The sequence below is a fragment of the Neophocaena asiaeorientalis genome, unplaced genomic scaffold, assembly GCF_003031525.2.
Source record: "Neophocaena asiaeorientalis asiaeorientalis breed wild unplaced genomic scaffold, Neophocaena_asiaeorientalis_V1.1 scaffold327, whole genome shotgun sequence".
Classification (NCBI taxonomy): domain Eukaryota; kingdom Metazoa; phylum Chordata; class Mammalia; order Artiodactyla; family Phocoenidae; genus Neophocaena; species Neophocaena asiaeorientalis.
In genome coordinates, this window is record NW_020174560.1 from 4,524,005 (window position 1) to 4,546,400 (window position 22,396).

General features: G+C 38.8%; 1 protein-coding gene across 1 annotated transcript in view; it reads left to right on the forward strand.

Annotated features, from left to right (window-relative positions):
• The first annotated feature begins 11,661 nt into the window (after positions 1–11,661).
• RAD51C (RAD51 paralog C) overlaps positions 11,662–22,396 on the forward strand; it is a 29,528-nt gene continuing 18,793 nt past the window's right edge. Inside the window, exons 1-4 of the mRNA XM_024757526.1 lie at positions 11,662–11,793; positions 13,675–13,933; positions 14,508–14,674; positions 16,135–16,268. Coding sequence (XP_024613294.1) covers positions 11,676–11,793; positions 13,675–13,933; positions 14,508–14,674; positions 16,135–16,268 — 678 coding nt within the window. The 5' untranslated portion in view covers positions 11,662–11,675. The remainder of the gene's footprint in view (positions 11,794–13,674; positions 13,934–14,507; positions 14,675–16,134; positions 16,269–22,396) is intronic.

Genomic DNA, 22,396 nt, shown 5'->3' on the forward strand with positions numbered 1-22,396 from the left:
TGCTCTTATCTACATGTTCCACACCCCTTTTGCTGATCTCATTCACAGCGTCCTTTTCCTGGTATAGTTAGTGGAATGAAAAAGGCAAAGACGCTCTACAGATATAAAGGTAACAAATTCGTTCCTTCCTTCAAGGGCTTGGAGCTAATGACGTCGCTGTGATTCTGGCGCAGTTCAGCAAGCCGATATTCACGTAACAGAAAGAGCAAGTCTGAAAAGATGAAATTTGGCAAAAGTACATTAAAAAATTCAGTCCAGGAAGTGCTAAAAATAGGCTGTCAGTTCAAAGCTTCAAGCAAAAGTACAAAATATGCTCTTTCAAATATGCCACATATGATCACCCTCACTTGCAAGAGCAGTTACACAAACACTAATTCTAAACCAAGTAAGTGGAAAACTCACAAAATGCTCCCTCCTACAGCAGGTATTTGGATAAGCCGTAGGGGGTCTGTTCAGCTGGAGTGTGATGACCCTCACCGTTAGAAATCACTTTTGTGATCAAGATGTCTCCTCTCCTAAGCAAGACTAAGTTGTGTTTCGATTTATCCTTAAACCCTGTTGTGCCCAACATTACAAGCACAGGGTCATTCGTTTGCTTTTTCATGGGTGTCTGAAATCCAAAACAAGACTACTGAAGAATCAATCGCTCCTACAAGAAACTCTGGGGACTTCCCTGGTTGCACAGTGGTTGGGAACCCGCCTGCCAATGCAGGGGACAAGGGTTTGATCCCTGGTCCAGGAAAATCCCACGTGCTGCGAAGCAACTAAGCCTGTGCACCACAACTACTGAGCCTGTGCTCTAGAGCCCCTGAGCCCACGTGCCACAACTGCTGAGCCCGCAGCCACAACTACTGAAGCCCGCATACCTAGAGCCCGTGCTCCGCAACAAGAGAAGCCACCACAGTGAGAAGAAGCACGTGCACCGCAATGAAGAGTAGCTCCTGCTCGCCGCAACTAGAGAAAGCCCACACACAGCAACGAAGACCCAACGCAGCCAAAAATAAATTAATAAAATAAATTAAAAAAAAGAAAGAAACTCCTGGGCCTTCCTACACTATATTAGCCACTTCAAAAAGAGCAAATCCCGTCTCAGGTAGTGGTTAATGTATCACATATTCCACGTCCACATAATCAATATTATCATTCTTCTTAATCCTCTCCTTCCTGCGTCAGTGTATATTAGAATTGGAGTTTCCAAGTTTAACTGTTCTTCAGTTGTCTCTCCAAAATCACACTAGAACCACCCTACTTCCCAAGTCTTTTTATCTTACAGAAGGACTCTTCTGGTATTCTCTCCTCCACCAAAATAAATTAACCAGAGTTTTATATCTTTTTTTTTTTCCACCTGCGCCACACAGCTTTTGCAGGATCTTAGTTCCTCCACCAGGGGTGGATCCTGGGCCCACTGCAGTGAAAGCACTGGGTCCTAACCACTGGACCACCAGGGAATTCCCAAGTTTTGTATCTTTAAAACAGAAAGAAATAACACTATTTGTAAAAATTATCTTATTAAAAACCAGCAAGCAATAATTGAGAACACAGAGGTATCTGAGATGGAGAGAGAAAAAAATACTGGGGTGGGTGGAAGAAGGAGGTCATGATGTGAACTGCAGCTATTCCTGAAGTCTGTCTACCAGTTTGATTTTTATAAACTCTCTCCTCCAAAGAAAGAAGTATTATGTAACATATATACTCATATACACATATACATAAACATACATGCATATGTAATCTAGAAACAAAATATCTGTATTTTGTTTTGTGAAATAGAAGACATCTTGAAATCTGGTTGGGAACCACACACATAAGGGAAAAAAGTGGTATCTATGAAGTAGACTACTGTTATCACCAAACAACTCTTAAATTCAAAATGCCATTTTCAGAAGATCTGTGAGTAGCAGTGCTTTCTTTTTATTTATTTATTTATAAAGTATAGTTGATTTACAATATTGTGTTAGTTTTGGGTGTAGAACAAAGTGATTCAGTTTATATATATATATATATATACACACACACACACACACACACATATATATTTTAGATTTTTTTCCACCATACGTTATTACAAGATATTGAATTTAGTTCCCTGTGTTATATAGTAAGTCTTTATTGCTTATCTATTTTATGTATAGTAGTTTGTATCTGTTAATCCCATATTACTTATTTTTCCCTCCCCCTGCCTCCTTTCCCCTTTGGTAACCATAAGTTTGTTTTCTATGACTGTGAGTCTGTTTTTTACATAGATTCATTTGTATTATTTTTTAGATTCTGTATTGTGATATCATATTGTATTTGTCTTTCTCTGTCTGACTTACTTCACATAGTATGATATTCTCTAGGTCCATCCATGTTGTTGCAAAAGGCAATAATTTCATTCTTTTTTATGGTTGAGTAACATTCCGTTATATACATACATACATACACACACACACACACATATACACACACTGACCACATCTTAAACCAGTCATCTGTTGATGGGCACTTGGGTTGTTTCCATGTCTTTGCTATTGTAATAGTCCTAGCAGTGCTATTTTATTTTACTTTACATTTCATTTCATTTCATTTCATTTTTTGGCTGCTCGGCTTGTGGGATGTTACTTCCCTGACCATGGAACAAACCCAAGCCCTTGGTGCAGTGAAAGTAACCACTGGACCACCAGGGAATTCCCTAGCAGCACTTTCTTAAACAAATAACAGAGTCCTTCACAAGGCTAGTTTCAATATTTCTTGAGAACTTCATTGTTACTGACCTAGTTATCAAAATGTCTGTCCAAGACAGTCTGCCTTAGGGCAAAAGGTGACTGTCCATTCTCTTGTAGCTCAAGCACATTAAAACATTAATGCTACAATCCTCACAGAAGCCCTGCAGAGCTTAACATCCTTTGAGGAGAGCCACAACATTTCTTTGATAAGAAAAATATAAGGAAATACATGAGTTTATGTTAAATACTAACATAAGTTAGCATAGAAAAGTAGAGAAGCTTCTTAGTTCATTTTACAAAGGTTGCAAAACTCTGCTGCCAGAAAGAGTATTATAGATGTAATCATCTCACAGATTAATCTTACTTATGAACAAAAATGCAAATCTCTTAACTAAGCCTATAAAATCTTTATGACCCGAATCTAATAGAATATTAAAAGAACATACACAATAACTAAATAGGTTTTATACCAGGAATATAGGACCTACGTACATAAAAGTATATGATAGGGACTTTCCCAGGTGGTCCAGTGGTCAAGAATCCGAGCTTCCACTGCAGCAGTTCGGGTTCGGGGAACTCAGATCCCTCATACTTTGCAGCGCAGCCAAAGAAAACAAAAAAGTATATGATAAAGGTAGCATTTCATATAGGTAGGGGAAAAGATCAATTACCTAATAAAGAATACTTAGAAAATTGGCTCACCACTGGAAAGAAGGAAAAAAAAATGCTTCCTTCCTTCCTCCTACTTTACATTTTAAAAAATCAGATAGATTAAAATATTCAAATTAAATCATAAACCATATGTAGAAAAAATACAGATGATTATGCTTATAATAATTCTGAAGAAAAGAAAGACTTTTTTTTGGCTGCGCCTAACAGCTTGCAGGATCTTAGTTCCCTGCACCCCCTGCAGTGGAGCCCAGAGTCCTAACCACTGGACAACCAGGGAATTCCCAAGAAAAGAAAGACTTTCTAAGCATGTTACCAAAGTAAGAATTAAATGTAAGTTTGCATATACATAACCTCAATAAAATAGAAAACTTCATAAAGTTTAAATACACATGACAGAGTGGGAAGATATTTGCAGTATACAGATTAGGTAAATAGCCTATATGATACAATATGCATATGAGAGAGAGTTGGCAGCACATGGATTTTGGTTTTTCGTGTTTTTTTCTTTTTGGCTGTGTTGGGTCTTTGTTGCTGCACGCGGGCTTTCCTCTGGTTGTGGCGAGTGGGGGCTACTCTTTGTTGTGGTGCGCGGGCTTATCATGCAGTGGCTTCTCTTGTTGTGGAGCATGGGCTCTAGGCACGCGGGCTTCAGTAGTTGTGGCGCATGGGCTCAGTAGTTGTGGGTTGTGGGCTCTAGAGTGCAGGCTCAGTAGTTGTGGCACACGGGCTTCGTTGCTCTGTGGCATGTGGGATCTTCCCGGCCCAGGGCTCGAACCCGTGTCCCCTGCCTTGGCAGGTGGATTCTTAACCACTGCACCACCAGGGAAGCCCTTTTGTGTTTTTTTTTAAATTTATTTTTGGCTGCATCAGGTCTTCATTGCTGTGCATGGGCTTTCTCTAGTTGTGGCGAGCAGGGGCTACTCTTCATTGTGGTGTGAGGGCTTCTCATTGCGGTGGCTTCTCTTGTTGCAGAGGGCAGGCTCTAGGTATACAGGCTTCAGTAGTTGTGGCACAAGGGCTCAGTAGTTGTGGTACATGGGTTCTAGAGCACAGGCTCAGTAGTTGTGGTGCAAGGGCTTAGTTGCTCCGCGGCATGTGGTATCTTCCTGGACCAGGGCTCGAACCCGTGTCCCCTGCCTTGACAGGCAGATTCTTAACCACTGCTCCACCACAGAAGTCCCTGGATTTCGGGTTTTAACATCAGACAAAACTGAGCAGAATGCTTGGCCTTTCATAATAAACATTAGTTATTATTTCTAATAATAAAAACATAGACCTATTACAAATACATATTTTAATTAAAAGTAGCCTAGTTAGAGACGTCCCTGGTGGTCCACTGAATTACCAGGGAATTCCCAAAGATGGTAAATTTTATGTATCTTGCTACTATTAAAAATTAAAAGTGGGCAAATGATATAATGAGATGGTTAAAATGATAAAATACACTTGGCTAATAAAATTATTATATGAAAAGATTTTTAACCTCTCTTAGTCATAAAAGATAATAACCATTTAAAGTCAATTATACCTCAATTTAAAAAAATCACCATTTAAAGACTGCTAAAGGCCAGTGATAGGGTGGAGGCAGGAAAACCAGCCCCCATACACTGTTAGTAGGAGTGTAAGTCGTGCAAACATTTGGCAATGAGATTCAAAATGGGGAATTCCTTGGCGGTCCAGTGGTTAGGACTTAACGCTTTCACTGCCGTGGCCCAGGGTTCAATCCCTGGTCAGGGACCTAAGATCCTACAAGCCATGCGGCCTAGCCAAAAAAAAAAAAAAAAAAAAAAAAAAAAAAAGATTCAAAATGAAAATGTGCATACTTTTTGACCTAGGAATTCTACTACCAGAAATGTATTGAGAGAGAGACAGAGAGAGAGCACGCACTTGAGAGTAACCACAAGGGCACACATGGGCATCCTCGAAAAAGCGAGCTCCAGAGCACACAGTACCTCATCACAGCAAAAAGCTGGAAATAATTCAACTGTCCTTATAGGCTACTGATTAGAAAGATGGGCCTTAGGACTGAATAATATCCAGCCATTAAACTTAATTTTAAAATAGTTTTTAATCATATGGAGAAAGTTTTTGACAAAATATTAAGTGAAAAACAAGATATATACATTTCTTCACAATTTGATCACAACTATCATAACTCAAATAAATGCATTATATGAAGTTATAAGAAGATTAAAATAAACCAAAATGTTAACACTATTATCTCTGAGTGAAACTGAGTCCCCTTAAAACTGAGTTCCTCTGCTGAGTTTATGATTAACCTCTCAATTCAGAACTTTATTCCCTTTCTTGTCCTGCACCTGTTTCCCCTCAAGACTGTGGGGTAGCAAAGAAAAGGGGGAGATTGTAACTGAGCAGGACCCTATGGGGCCTTCCCAGGACAGAACCCCTGTCCCCATGTCCTCTGCCTGCCTTTTGTTTGTAGAAAAACTTTAGCCTCCTAGGCCTTCCAAGAGTTCCAAAGAGTGAATTTAATCAGAGAAGTGAGAAAATGCAGAAACAAAAGAAAACAATCAAGCAAAACAAAATAATAATAGTTAATAGCCATTAAACAAAGTCAAGGAAGTTTAGCTCCTCCTTAAGGGCTATAGATAATATTCTGAGCCATATTCTTGGGCTGTTTTGCAGATACAGAAACCCCCACCAGGTGAAAGAAGTTAACTGCATGCTGACCACAAGTACATTGACCCCAGACAGGCTGGAACCAGAATGCTGATGACGTTGACTCCCAATGACCTCAGCACCAACCAATCAGAAGAATGTCCATGAGCTGATCAAGCACCCCACAACCGTCTCTCTCATCCTGTCTTTAAGCCATTGGGGAGGTTGGGTCTTTTGATCATTAGCTGCCCATAGTCCTTGCTTGGCTTTACAATAAATGCTGTACTTTCCTTCACCACAACCCAGTGCCAGTAGATTGGCTTTACTGTGCATGGTGAGTCGACCCAAGTTTGGTTCAGTAACATGAACTGAAGAAAAGATCTATGAACATGGGAGCACCCTAAATGTCCATTGACAGATGAATGGATAAAGAAGATCTGGTATATATCTATACACACACACACACACACACACACACACACACATATACACAATGACATATTATTCAGCCATAAAAAAGAATGAAATAATGCCATTTCCATGGATGGACCTAGGGATTATCATACTGAGTGAAGTAAGTCAGATAAAGACAAATATCATATGATATCACTTATATGTGGAATCTAAAAAATATGATACAAATGAACTTATTTACAAAACAGAAACAGACTCACAGACATAGAAAACAAATTTATAGTTACCAAAGGGAAAAGGGCAGGGGGTTAAATTAGGAATTTGGGATTAACAGATAAACACTACTATAAATAAAATAAACAACAAGGACCTATTGTAGAGCACGGGGAAGTATATTCAATATCTTGTAATAGTGTATAATGAAAAGAATCTGAAAAAATATATATATGTATAACTGAGTCACTTTGCTATATACCTAAAACACTGTAAATCAATTATACTTCAATTAAAAAATTTTTAAATAACAAAATAAAATAAAAAGTCTATAAATCAGTTTTATATTCTTTATATTTTTGGTATTTTATTTGTTTACTACTTCCTACACGTATATATTTCCCACCTATTTAAGAGTACAAAACAAAAAAAAATGAGAGAGGTCAATCACCTAATCATCCATTCTTTCAACAAATATATACTGAGCACCTCCTATAAGCCATACACTGGGCTAGGGGCTCTAGGAAAACGAGTAAAATCCACATGGTCCCTGTTCTACTGAATCTTTCATTCTAGTTGGGTAGATATATGCTAAATAACTGATCACACAAAGACATCTGGTGTTATGAGAGCCTTAAAGGGGGGATCTGACCTAGTTTCAAGGGGGCTTGTTGGAGGTAGAGGTTCAGAGTCAGAGAAGAGGTCAATGAATGCTGAGATTTGAAGGATAAATAAATAGTAGTTAATTGGGTGAAGCAGAGAGGCATGTTGTGGCACACACATGGAATTAAGACCAGAGTGGCTGGAGTGTAAAGAGTAAAGGTGAGACAGGACTTCCCTGGTGGTCCAGTGGGTGAGATTCCACGCTCCCAATGCAGGGGGCCCAGGTTCGATTCCTGGTCGGGGAACTAGATCCTGCATGCATGCCGCAACTAAGAAGACTGCATGCTGCAACTAAGACCCGGGGCAGTCTAAATAAATAAATAGATAGATAGATAGATAGACAGATTCAAAAAAAAAAGAGTAAAGAGGAGAGAGGGAAAGGATGCAACTAAAGAGGTAAACAGGAGCCAGAACATGCAAGACTTTTTGTAAGTCTTATTAAGAAATTTGGTCTTTATCCCAAGAGCAAAATAGGGAGTTACAGGAAATGAAATATACTCTAGAAAGGACCCTGTCTGCAGCATGGGAGAACAGACTAGAGGGAAGGGGAAGACAAGATGCAGAGAGACCTGCTAAAAGGCTCTTGCAGTACCTATAAGAGAAATGGTGGGGACTTCCCTGGAGGTCTAGTGGTTAGACTTCACCTTCTAATGCAAGGGGTGTGGGTTTGATCCCTGACCCCTGGTCGGGGAACTAAGATCCCACATGCCTCGCAGCCAAAAAAACAAAACATAAAACAGAAGCCGTACTGTAACAAATTCAATAAAGAATTTGAAAATGGTCCACATAAAAAAAATCTTCAAAAAACAAAAAAGAGAGAAATGGTGACAGCTTGGCCTAGAAAAAGAGACATGGACATGATCGAGATATTTTAGAGAGAAAATTGATAAGGTTTGCGGTTATACTGAACATGGAGACTTAAAGGGAAGGAGGTGTGGAAGATTCCTAGGTTTCTGGTTTGTGCAGATGGAAGGATGGATATTCAGCTCACGGAGGCAGGGAATGCAGGAGGAGGACAAAAAGATTTTGGGATGGGCTGAAGATAATGAGTTAGGTTTAAGATAGGCTGAGTTGGAGATTTAGCACTGTGCTGTATGCAATTAGATATTTGCATCTGGAGGTCAGAGAACAGGTTAGAGCTAGAAAAATAAATTTACAAATTATTGGCGTATAGTCACTGAACTGTGAATGTGAATAAGAGAGACAGAGAGAGAATGAAAGAACTAGAAAGGAGAGGAGACAACAGAACTGGATAGTCAATGAAAGGTCAGCTATGGGGCCTTACAGTAACATTTCATGCCCTGGTTATGGAGGATAAAATTGTAAGGGAGTCAGAAAAGCCAGATGCCTAGGAATGAAATCAGAGATGTGGCATCACAGAAGTCAAGTGAGAACAATGTCTAAGAGTTTGGGGACAACAAATATTTTGAGCTCCCATTATGTACAAGGCCTTGTGAAATTGATATTGCTATTCCAAATATACATGTTTGAGGCCTTAAGCTTTATCACAACCATCTCTAAAGCTAAACCTTGATTCAGAGTTTTTTTCTTAGTCCAAACAGCACTCATTTATCTTTCCCATTCTCAAATTCACTTGAACATGCAAGGTCACCAGTTTTAAAAGTTCTATGTTCTTATGCTAAAAGAAAATAAACTTCTCAGCTATAACAGAAATATTCACATTATTCCTCTCCCACAGCTCTAGAAAATAGCCCACTCAGCATGAAAATGTGTCCTTATTTGAATACTTAATTATAGATATTGACAGCATATCGGTAACTCACGCCTACCCTTAGTATTGTATCTAGATTACAACACAAGTCAGAAAGGCAACACACCTCAATAATAATCCTGATTGATTAAGGCTCCATGAGGGCATAGATTCTTTTGTTAGTCCTGTCACCCTGCACAAAACTAGTGGTTAAATATTTAATGTTGCTTAAGTGATCCAATCTTCAATGTGCTAGTTTTAAATTGGGACCTGGGTAAACTGTTCACAGGATTACTATAAGGATCAAGTCAAATAAAATAAAATACGTAAAAGCACTTTTCCTTGGCACTTTACAACTGTAGGCATTGTTTTTCTTTTAAAGGCTCATAGCATTGGCACTCTGAGCTAGGTGTTCAATAAGGCTTTATTCGACTGAATATACATATTATAATACTTTTAAGTGGAGAAAAAACTTAAGATTTATTATGTACCTTTTCTGTGCTAAACACTTCATATTTGTTCATTTAATCTTTCTTACAACCCCTAATGGAAGAAATATTATTATCTTCCATTTGCAGGCGAGGAAACTGAGTAACTTGCTGAAAGTTTCACAGTTGGTTATTTCCCAAGATGTGATACAAACTCAAATTTGTATGACTCCAAAGCTCATGCTTGTTTCCCCATAACAGTACTTCTCAAAATCAAGTAACCCTAAACTGCAAAGGAAAATAATAACATACTTGCAGGAAAATCTGGGAGACTACTGAAATATCCAGTTTAAACTGGATCTTTCTTCAAACTGTTATGTTTATCTTAAAATTTATACTTGCATTTTACTCTACAATATATTAATGCTTGTTTAATAGAAAACGTTTAAAAAGGCTCACCACTTAACTCATTCAATTCTTCCCTCTCTAAAGAAATATTTGAGAAAACCTGACAGTATAGGAAGGTGCACCTTCCGTAAAAATCCCACAGCATTATTTCCTGGCGCCTGACCTCATAAAACTGGATCCCAGTTTGAAAGCCTGACTATAGAGCAAACTGCATTAAAGATATCTTAAGAATGATGATGAAAACAATAATTATTATAGCAACTCAAGGGTCAGGATATTAATGATGCGTAACAGTATAACTACAGATAGAGTCGACTAGTTTAACTCCCCACTGCTAATGAAACAAAATTCTAACACGACGGATTCCACTGCGTTTCACTGAACGACCTGAAGAGCTATCCCTGAGTATGTTAACACCACCTCTTCTTCACCCAGGACACTGGTTACTTGATAAGTATAAGCATGAATTCTCCCAGTGGAAAACATTTATGTAATGTTCCCTGTATGTCCAGATGTGTAACACACTAGAAGATAAGCAACGTACAGAGTGGCAAATAAACCACATTTTGACTAGTCCTACCAGACTTTTCCTGCCCTATCAAATGGGGGACACATACTTCTAGAATTTTCCCCCCACCCCCACTCCAAGAGCTACCTCACAATTTGGAGGTAGCTCAGGGAAGAAAAAGGTGTACTAGGTTTTAACTTTGGTTTCAAAAAAACTGCCCTGAGATTCCATGTCCTTATGCTCCTTGCGGCATTTCTGTGAGCATTGGAAATGTGTAGGATTTGCTAAAGCGGTCAGCACATTTCCTTCCTTAGAGCTTATGTACTTAAAGGGCCCTCATTTGCAATATTTAGGGAGTTCCTTTAAGCTAGGAAGAAAGGTCAAGGCTAAGAATCGTCGCCTAAAGGAACGGAATGAGTTTTTCCCTTAAATTATACTCTCCTGGGCAAGGAAAGACTTCGCAAGCCACCTTCCAAACCGCCTCTCAAGTCCCCCCCAAATTCTCTATTTTAGAAGTGGTCCCTTGCCAACTCAGTACCAGAATAGGAGCTCTGGCGTAGCCCAACTCCTCCCGCTCAAGGACCGGAGGAGCCCACGCCCAGCCCACTATGGGGACTATACTTGCTTACTTATCCAGCTACTTCTAGGCAGGCCGTGAAGAACTAACGGTCTCAAACCATCACGCTCCAGACTCGACTCGCACGTGGCAAGATGTGGGCGTCTGCGGTGATTCAGCGCCGACCGCGCCCAGCAGCTCTGGGGGGCTGTCCCACAATCCCTCGCGAGAGCGAGGGCGGGAAAGGTGAGGGGGCCTAGCAAGGGGAACATCCGGCAAGAAGACCCAAGACCCTGGAACCCTATTACGAGGATGGAGAGTATTCTTTATACGACTGTTCCGTACCCCAAACCGGTAACATGCCAGTGTCTGTGCGTATCTTAGCTCCCATTCGGGGAGATCATTCCTACTAACAACCCTGAGGCCTCCACCCAACAGGTCAGGGTGGAGGTGACGAAATGTGGTAAGACCCACTGGGCCTGGCTTTGCGTCCTGCGGTCTCCATCCATCTTTTTATTGTCAGGATGTACCTTTGATATGCAAACTTTAAATGGGATTTGGAAGAATCACGATGGAAACGGGGCAACGTATGTAAGTGACCAGACTTCCGCACAGCCGCAAAGCCGCAGAGCCCCAAAGCCCAAGGCCGCGTGCAGCCACGCCGCGGACCCCACCCTTCCGCCTTACGTCTGACGTCACGCGGCGTGGCGGGTGCGCGTGCGCGGGCTTGGCCGCTTCTGCGTCTGCGCAACTGCGAGCGTAGGTGTTCGGCTTTGAAATGCAGCGGGATTTATTGAGTTTGCCCCTATCCCCAGCGGTGAGGGTGAAGCTGGTGTCTGCAGGTTTCCAGACTGCTGAGGAACTACTAGAGGTGAAACCCTCCGAGCTCAGCAAAGGTAACGGACTCCCATTACAAGCTGAGGCACTCTGGCCGCTGTCGGGGCCGCCTCCATTCCCGTTCTCGGCCAGATTCTGCCGCCGCCCACCGCCGCGTTTACACCGTGAAATAGCTCCTTGACTCCACTTAAGTGTGGTTTGAATGGTTAGAACTGTGGTCTTGGAAACATTCACCAGTTGCTTTCTCTGCCAGTGGCTGCTGAAGCCTCTGAGGATTATCTCATTTATACTCAAAAGAACCCTTTTAACGTGGACTATTATGTTCAGTATATAGATGAAGGAATTGATGCTTGGGAGGCTAAGTAACTTTTCATTATGAGTGGGCTAGGCAGTTGTGGAGGCATGATTGAAATCCAGACAGGCTAATTTTCGCTGTTACAAAATCCAAGCGGCAGGGATTAAATTTAAGAAATGCACTGTTCGTGATAGGATGAGGTAAATTAAGAGTGACAAAGGGAGTAGAATCCCCAGAATCTGGAGAAAGCAGTAGAAAGAAGACATCGCTTCTATTAATGTAATTCACTGAAAAAACCCCCAAAACTCACATTCCAGAACACTGCAGATTATATGTTGGTGGGAGCCACTTCCTTCTGAGGTACACAAAAATGAAGCTCTCTGCAGTCACTCTCACTGTGCACATTACACTACAGTATGCCCAGAACTGTGTTATTAAGATAGAACAGAATTTTAAGTCATTTCCCTTAACGATTGAAAATAAGGTTTCAACTCTCCACTCAAGAACAAATGTTGTAAAGCCAATGTTAACTATTTGTCTTAAGTCTTATGCCAAAGACTGTATCCCCCAAAGTTTGATGGGCTCATTTTCTTTCAACAGGTTGGTTTTACAAAAAAGAAATGAGAGAATCTGAATGATAATAGTAGCTAACAATTATTAAGCATTTTGGATGGGCTTAGTGTTCTACCAAGGTTTTTATGTGTGTTGTTTCATTCCCATTTTGTAGAAGAAAAGTCTGAGGCATAAAGAAGTAACTTGCCCATGCATAGTAACTACATAGTAAGTGGTGCGGTCAGGAATGAGAAACCTAAGTAATCAGACGAGTTAAGGCTCTTAAATTGGATGGAATTTTCATTTCCTTAGCACCATTAATGTTTTTTGTTAGCACCAAATTTATAGTTCATATCCTTACCCAATCAAGCACTGATATATCAAACTCATAAGTGATATCCTCTCCATTATTTCTTCCATAAGCAGCTTGTTTTGTAATTTCCATTTTACTTCTTAGGCCATGTTGTCAGGAATGAAACTGTATAGTTGAGGAAGCATAAGTGTATTGTTTAAGCTATTGGTGCATCAAATAATTTTTCTTATTAAATAGTTTGCAGTGATCCATGAACTTTTCATTCCAATGTTTTCATGAATAATACATGCACATGCACTTCTTAAATCTGCATCTTGTTTTAGGCAGTTAAAGAGGCCATTTTTCATTCTTTTCTAAAAAAGAATTTGTATACCTTATGAGAGCAAGTTTATTATGGCTTCGTAAGACCAAAAGAGATAGTAAAAGACCAAAGAGATAGTAAAAGGACCAAAAGGAAAAAAAAAAGGACATTTTCATTTCTACCTTCTGAGATAGATACTCTTGTAGATACTCAGAAATGCTTTAGAGGCTTAGGTTTCTCAATTCTGTTTCTGAGGTAATAGATAAATCTTTTAAGTATGTGAAGACTAAGAAAATATAGATAAATGCCTTTATTAACTTGAAAAATTAAATACTTAATCGAATGTTACATTTTTATGTTTCTGTACTCTTGTCATCTTTCTTGTTATTTAAAAATTAAACTTAATGAAGACAACTCAATAACATATGACTTTTAAATTTCTAAAATCAAATGTTTTTGTTTCTGTTTCTTACTTTCAGAAGTTGGGATATCTAAAGAGGAAGCCTTAGAAACGCTGCAAATTATAAGAAGAGAATGTCTCACAAATAAAACAAGTTATTCTGGTACAGCTGAGTCAGGCAAGAAGTGCACAGCACTGGAACTTCTTGAGCAGGAGCATACCCAGAGTTTCATAATTACCTTCTGTTCAGCACTAGATAATATTCTTGGGGGTGGCGTACCCTTAACCAAAACAACAGAAATTTGTGGTGCACCAGGTGTTGGAAAAACACAATTATGGTAAAATAAAATGTTCTCCTCTTACATTTATGTAAGTAACAGAGTATTGTGTTGTGGGCATACAGTTAGGAGACCAAAAAAGGCATGTATGTGCTCTTAATTTTGTGTGTCTGTATGTGTGCATCAAACATATCAACATATGCCTTACTTCAGCACCCCATCTTGATAAATTGATACAATTATTTTGATACTTAAAAGTGTTTCTTTTGCAACGGTATAGTGTGGTCAGTGGGGTCAATAAGCAGTCTTCTACTTTATTATAGAATTAATTCCTGAGAATATATTTGAAAGCCAAATGTTTGAAAGTAGATTTTTGTATAATAAAGGGTTCCATTCCCAGAAGCCTAAAAACCACTAAAGAGTCCTTAATTGTGGTTTTATAGGCACACCCTCCCCCTAATCCATTCATCAGTTGATTCACATATGTTTGGAGCCGTGGAGAGTCAACCATCTGTTACTTTGCAGAGTATAAAATATTTAGTGGTATCTAATGGGTTGTGATTTGGAGTTTGAAAAACACTGCCTTAGATGATCATGATAATGATTTGGTCATTTCAGTTCTTTCTCTTGACAGTATGCAGTTGGCAGTAGATGTGCAGATACCAGAATGTTTTGGAGGAGTGGAAGGTGAAGCAGTTTTTATTGATACAGAGGGGAGTTTTATGGTTGATAGAGTGGTAGACCTTGCTAATGCCTGCATTCAGCACCTGCAGCTTATAGCAGGAACACATATGGGAGAAGGTAAGTTGGCAAGTGCTCTTTTTTCTGTATAATAAAAGTAATTTTCATTTGTATCCATCTCAAGCAAGAGACCATTTGGAACGTGAAGCTTAATGACCGTGTCCTAGTATTAAACGCTCATACTTCTCTTACAAATTGAGAAATGCCACACCTGGGCTGGCCTTTTTGTCCCCTTTTATGGCCCTCACTTTTTACTGCAGGAGCTCTGGGACAAACCTGTATTTCAATGTATGACTTCAAATCGTCATGCTCTGGCCTGCCAGGTGTTAGCTAATGTTACTGGACACCTTACTGTAAGTATTAAATGTTGTGTCAATGTATTCAGTGTATATTGACTTTCATACTGGTTTTTCCAAAAACCAAGGGTGGCCTTGAAAAATCATGTCTGGAAATGTTTGGAAAATTAGGCTGATTGACCTTATGTGCCTCTGAGTATGTAATTGACTTCACAGCTATGTTAATTGTATTGTTAAAAGTGTTGGGAAGTTTTTCTACGCTTATTATGTGGAAATAAAGTGTTAGATTAAAAAAGTTTTTTTTAAGGTAATTTGTTTTCTAGTTCGTGTCCTTCAGTTACTCATAAAATTAAATGGTTTCTGGTTTGACTGTTTTCTTTTGCTTTTCTTTTGCTTTATTGTATTTTATTTTTTGGATGTGCATTTTTTCTAGAAATGTTAAAAAACATAATGCTTTTCCTAAGATGTTTGTATTCCCTTTAAATGAATATAATCAGCTGAATATTTTTATTTTCATTGTAGTACTAGGTGTCCTTTTTAACCAATGACCAGTATATCTATTGAAAGTCTTGTAAGCGATCCATGTCACAGGTGTAGTTTGTAATAGTGTCTTAAGATCTTGTAAATATTGTGGATGTAGCACTGGAGTATAGTTTTTAATGAGTGGTGTGTGATTAAGCTGTTGTTTTTTGGTTAAAAATGAACTGGTTAAATGTATATTTGTAATAGGAAATATTTTCTGAAATTTAATTTCTTGGTTTTTCTTTCAGCATTAAAACTTAAGTATGTTTTTAAATGCAATGATTTTTAACTTGTTTCTCTCTGAAATATGTCCAGAACCAATCTGGTTATTTTTAAAAAAACAAATCTAAGGAGAGAATTTTATTTTATATCATTGTTTCTACTTAAATACCAAATTATACTGTGGCATTTAAGGGAAAAATATGCTGCTTTTCAACATTTTTCCTTTTAACTTTTAATTTGGAGTCTTATGAAAAAAACAAGAAAGAAGTTCCATTGTGTTACTTCTATTCAATGGAAGCCAATAACTAGAAATATGAAAAGATAGACATTAAAACTGTAGTTGTGTATGTGTCTAAATTTCTAGTCTAGTATGTAAGGAAACAGTGGAAAAGGTGAAAATAAGAGGTCAGGAATTATGAAATGATAGTTTGTGAAATGACAGGTAAAACTATTTTAAAATTATTTTGTTGTTTATTTCAGAGCACCCAAAAGCTTTGCAGGATTTCACTCTTGAAAATATTCTTTCCCATATTTATTATTTTCGTTGTCGTGACTACACAGAGCTACTGGCACAAGTTTATCTGCTTCCAGACTTCCTTTCAGAACACTCAAAGGTATGGCTCAATGTTTATCAGGTTGAGGAGGCTCTCTTTTATTCCTAATTAGTTGATTGTTTTTATCATGAAAGGTGTTGGGTTTTGTCAGATGCTTTTTCGGAATCAACTGAGACGATTATGTGGCTTTTTTCACCCATCATTCTATTAATCTGGTGTGTTTCATTGATTGATTTTCATATTAAACCACCTTTGCATTCCTAGGATAAATCCCGCTTGATCATGATATTTAATCCTTTTAATATACTACAAGATTCAGTTTCCTAGTATTTTATTGAGGATTTTTGCATCTGTAATTGGTCTGTGGTTTTCTTTGCCGGTGATGTCTTTGTCTGGCTTTGGTATCAGTGTAATATTGGCTTCATAAAATGAGTTAGGAAGTTCCCTTCTCTACTTTTCAGAATACTTTGAGAAGAATTGGTGTAAATTCTTTAAACATTTTATAGAATTCACTGGTGAAGCCATCTGGTCCTGATTTTTTCTTTGTTGAAAGGCTTTTGATTACTGATCCAATCTCTTGTTATAAATCTATTCAGATTTTCTGTGTCTTCAGTCAGTTTTGGTAGTTTGTGTCTTTCAATGAATTTGTCCATTTCATCTAGGTTATCTGATTTTTTGGCATACAAATGTTCATTATATTCTCTTTGTTTTTTATTTCTATAAGATTAGTAGTAATGTCCTTACTTTCATTCCTGACTGGAGTGATTTGCACCTTCTCTCTTTTTCTTAGTCACTTTAGTTAAAGGCTTGTCAATTTTGTTGATCTTTTCAAAGAATCAACTTTTTTTCTTTTTCTTTTTTTTAAAAATCTCTCTCTTTTTAAAAGAACTAATTAATTAATTAATTTTATTTTTGGCTGCGTTGGGTCCTTCATAGCCACGCGCGGGCTTTCCCTAGTTGTGGCGAGCAGGGGCTACTCTTTGTTGCAGTGTGTGGGCTTCTCATTGCGCTGGCTCCTCTTGCTGCAGAGCACGGGCTCTGGGCACGTGGGCTTCAGTAGTTGTGGCATGCAGGCTCAGTAGTTGTGGCGCACGGGCTTAGTTGCTCCACGGCATGTGGGATCTTCCCAGACTAGGGCTTGAACCTGTGTCCCCTGAACTGGCAGTCAGATTCTTAACCTCTGCACCACCAGGGAAGTCCCTCAAAGAATCAACTTATGATTTCAGTGATTTTTCCAATTGTTTGTCTCTTGTCTATTTTGATTATTTCCACTTTAATTTTCATTACTTTCTTCTACTTTATTTGGGATTAGTTTGCTCTTCTTTTTCTGGTTCTTTTAAGTAGAATTTTAGGATATTGGTTTGAGATCTTTATTTCTTTTTAAAAAACATTTATTTATTTATTTGCTGCACCATGTGGCTTGTGGAATCTTAGTTCCCCAACCAGGGATTGAATCCAGGCCCTTGGCAATGAGAGTGTGCAGTCCTAACTGCTGGACTGCCAGGAAATTCCCTTTTTTAAAAAATATAGTTGTTTAGAGCTGTACATTTTCCTCTGAGCACTGCTTTTACTGTATCCCATAAATTTTGGTATATTATTTTTTAATATTCATTTATCTTTAAGTACATTCTAATTTCCATTTTGAGTTCTTTGACTCTTTGTTTATTTAAGAGTGTGTTGGGCTTCCCTGGTGGCGCAGTTGTTGAGAGTCCGCCTGCCGATGCAGGGGACATGGGTTCGTGCCCCGGTCTGGGAAGATCCTACATGCCGCGGAGCGGCTGGGCCCATGAGCCATAGCCTCTGAGCCTGTGCGTCCAGAGCCTGTGCTCCGCAATGGGAGAGGCCACAACAGTAAGAGGCCCGCGTACCGCAAAAAAAAAAAAAAAAAAAGAGTGTGTTGTTTGATTTCCACATATTTGTGAATTTTTCAAATGTCCTTTTGTTGGTTTCTAATTTTATTCCATTCTGGTCAGAGAAGATAACAATGATTCCATCTTTATAAATTTGAGACTTATTTTGTGACCTAACATCTGGTCTATGCAGGAGGACGTTCCATGTGCACTTGAGAAGAATGTGTAGTCTGCTGTTGAGTGGAGTGTTGTATGTATAGATCTGCTAATTCTAGTTGATTTATAGTCTTGTTAAGTCTTTTCTTTCCTTGTTTATCTTTTGTCCAGTTACATCCGTCATTGAATTTGAGCTGTTTGAAATTGCCAGTTATTACTGTAGAACTGTCTTGTTTCTTTCTTTGATTTAAAAAAATTTATTTTTAAAAATTATTAATTAATTAATTTTTGGCTGCATTGGGTCTCCTTTGCTGCACGCGGGCCTTCTCTAGTTGCAGCAAGTGGGAGCTACTCTTCATTGAGGTATGTGGGCTTCTCATTGTGGTGGCTTCTCTTGTTGAGGAGCCCAGGCTCTAGGCACGCGGGCTTCAGTAGTTTTGGCTCGAGGGCTCTAGAGCTCAGGCTCAGTAGATGTGATGCACAGGCTTAGTTGCTCCAAGGCATGTGAGATCTTCCCTGACCAGAACTCGAACCCATGTCCCCAGCATTGGCAGGTGGATTCTTAACCACTATGCCACCAGGGAAGTCCTCTTTCTTTAATTTTATCAGTTTTTGCTTTATATATTTTAGGGCTTTGTTGTTAGGTCTCTATATATTTATAATTGTTATATCTTCTTTTTGTTTTTTTTAGCTTTCGGGATCTTAGTTCCCTGACCAGGAATTGAACCCAGGCCATGGCAGTGAAAACACCAAGTCCTAACCACCACACCGCCAGGGAATTCCCTATAATTGTTATATCTTCTTAATGGACTGACCCTTTTATTATTATACAGTGTCCTTCTTTGTCTCTTGTAACAGTATTTGTCTTAAAGTCTCTTTTGTCTGGCCACTCCAGCTCTCTTTGGTTACTGTTTGCAGGGAATATCTTTTTCCATCCTTTCACATGTAACTTATATGTATCTTTGGACTTAAAGTGAGTTTCTTGTAGAAAGCCTACAGTTGGGTCATTTTTTAAATCCATTCTGCCAATCTCTGCCTTTTAATTGGAGAGTTTAATTCATTTACATTTAACATGCTTGCTCATAGGGAGGTACTTCTGCCATTTTGCTCTTTTTTTTTTTCTATATGTCTTATACCTTATTTCTCAATTTCTCCATTACTGTCTTTTTTTTATTAGATAGTTATTTTCTAGTATACTATTTTGATGCCCTTGTTTTTTTTACTATATATTTTTTAGTTATTAGTTGCAAAATTGCTGGATCATATGGTAATTCTATGTTTAACTTTTTGAGGCCTTGCAAAACTGTTTTTCACAGTTGCTGAACCATTTTACATGGTAAATGGGATTGTTTCCTTAATTTCTCTTTCTGATCTTTTGTTGTTAGTGTATAGAAATGCAACAGATTTCTGTTTATTAATTTTGTATCCTGCAACTTTACCAAATTCATTGATGAGCTCTAGTTACCATTTATTTCTGGTTATAAATTATTTTCTGGGGAATTCCCTGGTGGTCCAGTAGTTAGGGCTCTGTGCTCTCACTGCCAAGGGCCTGAGTTCGATCTCTGGTCAGGGAACTAAAACCCCACAAGCCATGCGGTGTGGCCGTAAATAAATAAATAAATTTCTGTATTTTCCTCAAAATATGGACCATAAGGTTGACTATTACACAATTTTCTTGCATTTTGTTTACATCAGGATTTTTCCCTAAGAGGTTTTCATCGATCTGAACTTTGCTAAACTTATTTATCCATATCTGACCTATGCCATTATTTGGCAAAATTAAGCTACCAATAAGCACTTGATGGCTGTCCAATTCAGCAAAGAAGTTGCTCCCCTCACTGAGGAACAGGTACTGTTTTAACATAAACGCTGGTTGATATTTTTGCTTACATTAACAAGCATGATGAAAGTGAAACAACAGAGGTGTATTTTTTTGCTGAATTGATTAGCTTCCTGTGTTACTGTTGTTGAGGAATTTGATGAATTTTTACCATTTCTGTTTTTCCTTTTTTTCTTCCCCAACCTCCTAATTTATCTCTCTCCTCCCACCTTTCCCCTTTGGTAGCCATAAGTTTGTTTTCTAAGTCTGTGAGTCTGTTTCTGTTTCGTAAATACGTTTGTATCATTTTTTAGATTTCACATATAAGTGATACCATATGATATTTGTCTGTCTGGCTTACTTAGTATGGTAATCTTTAGGTCTATTCATGTTGCTGCAAATGGTATTATTTGATTCTTTTTTATGGCTGAGTAATATTCCATTGTATATATGTACCACATCTTCTTTATCCATTCATCTGTTGATGGATATTTAAGTCGCTTCCATGTCCTGGTTATTGTAAATACTGCTCCAATGAACATTTGGTGCATGTAAATATCTTTTCGAATTTTGGTTTTCTCCAGATTTATGCCCAGGAGTGCAATTGCTGGATCATATGGTAGCTCTATTTTTAGTTTTTTGAGGGACCTCCATATTGTTCTCCATAGTGCCTGTAACAATTTACATTCCCACCAACAGTGTAGGAGCATTCCCTTTTCTCCACACCCTCTCCAGCATTTATTGTTTGTAGATTTTTTGATGATGGCCATTCTGACTGGTGTGAGGTGATACCTCACTGTAGTTTTGATTTGCATTTTTCAAATAATTAGCTATGTTGAGCATCTTTTCATGTGTTTGTTGGCTATCTGTATGTCTTCTTTGGAGAAATGTCTCTTTAGGTCTTCTGCCCATTTTTTGATTGGGTTGTTTGTTTTTTTGATACTGAGCTGCTTGTAAATTGTGGAGATTAATCTCTTATCTGTTGCTTCATTTGCAAATATTTTCTCCCATACTGAGGGTTGTCTTTTTGTCTTGTTTATGGTTTACTTTGCTGTGCAAAAGCTTTTAAGTTTCATTAGGTCCCATTTGTTTATTTTTGTTTTTATTTTCGTTACTCTAGGAAGTGTGTCAAAAAAGATCTTGCTGTGATTTATGTCAAAGAGTGTTCTGCCTATGTTTTCCTCTAAGAGTTTAATAGTGTCTGGCGTTACATTTAGGTCTCTAATCCATTTTGAGTTTATTTTTGTGTATGGTGTTCATTCTTTTTCATTTAGCTGTCCAGTTTTCCTAGCACCACTTACTGAGGATTTTTCCCTAAGAGGTAAAAAGAGCAGAAATCTAGATGACTGGTTGTGACAGGAAGTACGTTCTTAAGTGCTTCTCACAATTTTTATGTTCTTTTTTTTTTTTTTTTTTTTTTTTTTTGCGATACGTGGGCCTCTCGCTGTGGTGGCCTCTCCCATTGCGGAGCACAGGCTCCGGATGCGCAGGCTCAGCGGCCATGGCTCACGGGCCCAGCCGCTCCGCGGCAGGTGGGATCTTCCCGGACTGGGGCACGAACCCGTGTCCCCTGCATCGGCAGGCGGATTCTCAACCACTGCGCCACCAGGGAAGCCCTTTATGTTCTTATATTCTTTCTTTATGGGGTCTTTTTTTTTTTGTGGTATGTGGGCCTCTCGCTGTGGTGGCCTCTCCCATTGCGGAGCACAGGCTCTGGACGCGCAGGCTCAGCGGCTATGGCTCACGGGCCCAGCCACTCCGCGGCATGTGGGATCCTCCCGGACCGGGGCACGAACCCATGTCCCCTGCATCAGCAGACGGACCTTCAACCACTGCATCACCAGGGAAGCCCTATGGGGTCTTTATTGAGCCTTATTTTGTGAAAATGGAAAATATGGTTATTTTGCTGACATTACAGAATTTTGATACATCCTCAGTTTTTTAATTTTTCTACACTGAACAATTTATCTGTGATATGGGAAAGACCTCATATCTCTAATAAACCACTCTTAGTGTCAGTGAATAGTAAGAAAAGAAGGAATATCAAATGGAGTCATCCCATGGTCCATTTACCCAAAATTTCTTCTTTGTTAGTTGCACAAAGGAAAGAACTGCTGGCAGAAGGGAATTACACTACACAAAATGTTTCTGAAACATAAAGAGTTTAAAACTCTCTTGGATTCCTAATTTTTATTTAAAAAAATTCACTTTGGAGGGAATTCCCTTCCAGTGGTTAGGACTCTGCACTTCCACTGCAGTGGGCATGAGTTTGATCCCTGGTTGAGGGGAGCTAAGTTTCCTACAAGCCACAGGGCACGACCAAAATAAAAATTCACGCTGGTAACTTTTTTTCTTTAAGATTT